Source organism: Papaver somniferum, chromosome 7 (assembly GCF_003573695.1).
Source record: "Papaver somniferum cultivar HN1 chromosome 7, ASM357369v1, whole genome shotgun sequence".
NCBI lineage: Eukaryota > Viridiplantae > Streptophyta > Magnoliopsida > Ranunculales > Papaveraceae > Papaver > Papaver somniferum.
The window spans coordinates 72,993,811-72,999,660 of NC_039364.1; the positions used below are offsets into that span (position 1 = coordinate 72,993,811).

The window sequence follows — 5,850 nt, forward strand, 5'->3', positions numbered from 1 at the left end:
AATGACCGGTCGACAGAGTACGGTCATAGTTGAATTTCACATCCTTCTAGTAAAAACAGGAGTTGGTTTTTCTCGGTATAAAAATAGAGTTTTCAGGTACTATTTTTTGGACAAAACCAAGTTGACGGAACATTTTAGGAGGCTTGAAAATGATGAACCCGGTCGGATGAAACAAGGTCCATGGTAGGTCGCCACATCCGAAAATACTCTATCATCAACTTCATCATCTCTCAAATATGGATCAAAAACCACGTCCTCGATTTGTCAAAGTGTCCAATCTTTTTCTCATCTCAACCATTTTCCTCTCTTTACCTTACGTTAGGTGCCTTCAAAGAGGTATCTTCCTCCCGTAGGTTTATTGAGAGCCCAATCATTATTCTGAGATGACCTTAATCTTAAAATGGTCGTAAGCCCATGACTGCAAAAAAAAAATCTAATTAAAAGATTAAACACAAACCAATATAAATTTATAACACATTTGGAGATGGAAACCAGAAAAAAAAAACCCTAGAGAAGCCTAAAATTCCCCATAATTTGTGTTTTACTACACCTAGAATCTTTGCAAAGATTGTTAATTAAGTAGGAAAGGATGGAGGTGTCTTACGAGTACTTCGGTAATTCGTTTGTATCCGGATCAAGACTTAGAGACTTCAACCACTGTAAATAACAAGCATTGACTTTATTTTCCGAGAAATCAGGGAAAAAGACGGCGCCAAGAGCGTGCAACAAGTCATCTATAGTTGTATATTAGATCTTGCTTCGTCCATCACCACCTTTCCACTTTTAGCCTTACCAAAACCTTTCCACCTTTCCACTTTTCCCTCAAACGCACCAAGTTAATCTTCCTTGCAACGGGAACTGCTACATCATCTGTTGGTTCCATTTTTCTTTATAGAGGTTTGGATCAGACATCAACCTCAAACTTTTCTCGTGCTCCATCTTTGCACCACCTAAGATTATATTTTATCAAGGCATAAAGATCTTCAAAAGGAATAAAGTTGTCGAAACCGTCAAATACAATTTTTCCATCCAAAGCAAAACCGATAATGTGGTGAGCATCATCCGGAATGATAGTCATCTTGTCTAACGGGAGTTGAAAAATCATGGTTTCAGGCACAAGTCCGCTGTAAAGACTCAATTTCAGGTCATAACCCCGAAAATTCTACCAAGGCCACCACAACTTCATGCTCTCTATCCAATGGTTAAAACTTCGCCTGCTGGTGTTTCAGTTCCGGGAATACTTTCTCATGATCCTACACAAATCATAAAATTGTTGTTGTTAGAATAAACAATCCATAATTAAATTTAAATAACACAGACAATCTTAGAGTTAGATTTATTACCTTTGTGCCCAAACAAGACGGATCGACCACTTGGCTCACCCCAAGGTCTCTCATTCACTTCAGGAGGCAATAACTCCATTGCATCGGTGATTTTTCTTGCTGTAGATGGTTCTGGATACTTCTTATCCCCCACCTTCACTTTACCCTTATTAGAAACAACAACACTTGTTTCGACCATTTCTTCTTCTTGAATCCCTGGATTTGGTTATTGAAAAACCACCATTGCACGTTCACTAACCATTTATTTTCTTACTCTACCAATGATAATTCCACATGGACTGCGATTACCTGCACCTAATGATTTTTCGTGACGAGGAGTCGGAGTTGGGTTATTACTTGGTGTTACTTGTTGTGTTATTTTCTTCTTCTTTTCTTTTCTTCTTTATCCAAAAATATTAAAAACCATCTTAAATAGATACATTTAACAAAGTTCAATACATATCATATATAATATTTTTGTAATATTTACAAACAAGGAAAAAAATGGAAAAAAAAGTAACAAATTACAGTTGGGATATTGGATACGTCCCATCCGTAAATAAACTTTTGGCTGTAAACTGTGGACTTCCCAGCCCTAAATCAACACCTATAGATAGGAAACAAGTATAACTATTAGGTGTTTTCCTGCCATGGTTGGGAAACACTAGCCGTAAAAAAAAATCTCAGAATTTTTCAACAAACTGAACTACATATGGCTAGGAATATTCTAGCCTTAAAAGAAATCTCAGAATTTTTCGAAAAACAGATGTGCACATATTCCTAGCCGTAGGTAACAATTATGGATGGGAGTTCATATTTTCCCAGCCGTTGACAGTACTTACGACTGGAAAATAAGAACTCCAAGTCGTAAACAGTTACTGTTTTTTTGAAACCTAAATTTTTCGGATCGAAAGTTTTAACCAAACGAAAGCAGAAATAAATGGTGGTTTTTTCGATTCATATTTGGTGTATTAACTTCTTTTGGAACTCAGTGAATCACGATTCTCGATTTTCAAGTTCATCATCTTCAAATGAAGATGATGAAGTTGAACTCGTTAGTTTACTTGCTTGTTTTGGACCTTTGTTGCCTTTGTCCTTTTCCTTTGTCTTGACCATCTTTTATTTGAAGAGTATAATCGACGATGAAATTTTTTGAGAATCGATGATTACACATGGTTGAAACAAGTTGAAGAACAAGAAGATGAAAAGAAAAAGAGAGAAGAGGAAAAGATGAAGACGTTTATTTGAGATTTAGATTTTATATTAGATTAGATTAGTTATGGAAGGTTAATAAGGTAATAAATCTAATTAATTCAGGACATCTTTAAACTTTTACATGGATTAAGTCCCCATATTGTTGTCAAAAAAAAGTCCCCATATCCACATTTTGGACATTTTAATCAAGTGCAGCCCCCGATACATTTTGTTGGCAGCCCGATCTACATGAAACGCTATGAAGATTTTAAAGAGACCAAGAAACTAAGTTGCCTAATGGCTAATACGAAAGTAAAACGTGCTGAGGATTTCAAATGTCCAGAATCAGGATACAATAAGTTACCAGCACCATGCATGTACATGTAAACAAATACACACATATGCTTAGGCAACCATTTTATTATCACAAATCAAGATGGAAATAATCAAAAGTCGAACATGTGACTGAATCGACCTTACTTAACTGCTGATGAAGACAATGATGACGACAGTATGTATTTGCATGCCTTCTGTCCTGGTTTTAACACCACACTCATCTCTTTAGGACAAGTGTTGGCAGGGCATGGAGGTGGGCTTTCCCGACAGCAACACTTGCAACGCCTTGCAAATTTAGATTCACCTATTGAGCACTTGCTGTCAACCACGGAACCTCCTAAATCTGCACATTCTTCTTTACACCAATTCGTACAATCGTTGCAATCTGATGAAATAATCGTAGTCTCCGAATATTCGTCGCCGTCGGCGCAAGAAATGTCAGATGTTATGACTGATGCCAACTCTGTATAATCATAAAACTGATCACTAGTCCAGTAGGTTTAATATTAGGGATGTGCAAGAACAACAAATTTGTCGCATTTTTATCTCTCTTTCTATAAAAAAAAATAAAATCCAATTATAAAAAGTGTTCTACAGATATTTTGCAAATTTAAAAGAAAATAAGCTCCATTTTAATGATTTAGTGTGCATAGAGTTGCTCCAACAACCATACCATGCACTCCCACATTTTCAAGGTTGCTACAGCCTACATGTTACCAGTTTACACCGGGTGTTACCAGACCCCGTGCATTTATGCGGGTACCCCTTCATAATCGCATACCGTTTGGTTAACCCCCATGTAAATGGGTACCCTTGTAACAGGCAAGCACATTTCTAGTACTTGACAAACAACAATACTCTCGCATGGTACAGTTGCTACAATGGGTTGTCAATTATTACCAACCTAGAGCGGATTAGACTCAAAGGTTGATCATGGTGGATGGTAAATGGTGCATTGTATGGAATCATTTTTAAGAGAATGCAATTTCTAATCCTATCACTTAGGTAGTGGAAAAAATAGCTCATATAACCATCCAGTGAATGACAAGATTAGATGTTTAATTTGTTGAGCTAATCTTGCAAGCATAAATAAACTGTCCTCACCGCCTCACCTGAAATCGGTTCTTAACTTTCACCATGTTAATCATTTAAAATAAGTGAATGGAAACTACTACTTACCAGAAAAAGTAGAGACACGAGTATTTTCCTGATTAGTAGAGGCAGAGATGGACACAATGAACAGCAAGAGAACTCCTAGAATCACAGAGAAAAGCTTGGCCATCTCTATGTGCTTGAATGGTTGAATAGTGATGCTTGTATTTCCTTTATATAGACCTTTTTCCTTTAACTGTTCACACTGCGGGAATTTAGTTCCTTAGGCCCCGATAGTCTGACGGATAATATTTCTATGGTCTCAGCTTCGCGGGCAGTTGGCGGTCGGTCAGATGTCAATTTTCTTCTTAACGAGCTTTTAATTTCTTCAACTATTTCGTGTTTATTTTTATTTATTTTTTGAACCTAACTCTCTATTTTGTGTTCACAATGAGCTTTTATGGCTAATGCCAAACAATAACCAGCTACTACTTGTTCTTCAAGATATTCATTGGTGATTCATTTGGAATATCATTTACAGAAGTTGATGTAATTTCATCGTTTATTATTATCGAAGTTATTGTATATAAACCGTGAACAATTTTTCACCATAACTTTTGAGGAGTAAAATGTCCCAATTAACCGATGATAGAACTACAGAATTCAAAATGAACTAATTCTTTCACTTACTACTATGAATTTGCTTTGTTTATACCATCCGTAGATATGTGAATGGTTAGCAACAACTTTCACGAGAGACGGTCAGATAACCATACATGGATGATGAAATTTGGACTCTTTGAAGACACTGTCTACTGATGTGAGCACGTTTATCACAAACGCACTGGAACCGACAAATTGGTGATTGATTGTTGGAATGGGACCCATCTTTCTATATGGGGGAACGTTTATCTCAAGGCCACACTTCTTTTTTCACTTTTTTTTTAATTGGATAACGATTATTAGATGAAACTACTCGGAAATCTACCAAGTTAAGCTTCAACCACATGCTACTACATTAATTGAACATGTTGTTGTGTTAGCCTGCCAGCGAGCCTCATGGGTAACCTAGTCAAAGGAGCCGAAGCGGATGGGGACTGAGATTGTATCACAAGGGGGCAAACTAACTCTATTTTCCATGTTAATTTCTGCAATATCACGTCATTAGGGGCTCGAATCTGGGACCTCCCGGAACGCATAAAACTTCGGGAAACGAGGATGACCAGCTGAGCTAGGTGCCTTTTTTTTTTTTTTTTTTTTGAAGCATGTAAAACAAATAACAGAACTAGATAGATATTACACGTGGTTTGTTAAACCATATGCCGCTTGATTCCCTTCTTTATAGTTGTGCTGAATAACACATTGTGGAATTTGTCGCATTTTATGTTTTGTTTCGGAAATCATTTATATAATATACCATGTGTTGGAGTAACAATTATGTTAGAGGAAAAGATAGAAAAGGAGAAGAACTTCTTATTGATAAAAAGGCATCAGGATATTACATACACATAACGTTCTTTATATACATGTAAGGGAAAACCTAATCATCTAATGGACCGCACATCCATGGGCCATGGGCTCTATAACACCATGGGGCTTCTATGTCGGTTTTTATAAAGTGCATCAAGTTTTCCGAATCTGTTTTGAAGATAACCTTTGGCCATTGTCTTTCCGTCGCCATCCTAGACACCAAAAGAGTTGCCCACGTTTCAGCTACTAGGGATGCAATTATTCCTAGTGGTTGTGCCAGAGCCATCATAATCTGAGAACTCGAGTCCCTACAAATAAATATGCCTGTGATATTTACAATTTTTTCTTTCTTTGCAAGATTATTTTCTGAATTTTTTAAAATGGGTGTATGTATTATTTTTAGCTTGAAAATTTGTATTGATAACGTAAAATAAAA

General features: G+C 36.6%; 1 protein-coding gene across 1 annotated transcript; it reads right to left on the minus strand.

The window, feature by feature from the left end:
* Nucleotides 1-2,613: 2,613 nt before the first annotated feature.
* On the minus strand, nucleotides 2,614-4,196 carry LOC113297609. Its single transcript, XM_026546136.1, has 2 exons — nucleotides 4,032-4,196; nucleotides 2,614-3,315 (listed from the first exon to the last, which is right to left on the minus strand). Exons 1-2 carry the CDS (start codon nucleotides 4,132-4,134, stop codon nucleotides 2,993-2,995), a joined length of 426 nt encoding a protein of 141 aa, XP_026401921.1. The 5' UTR covers nucleotides 4,135-4,196; the 3' UTR covers nucleotides 2,614-2,992.
* Nucleotides 4,197-5,850: the final 1,654 nt, after the last annotated feature.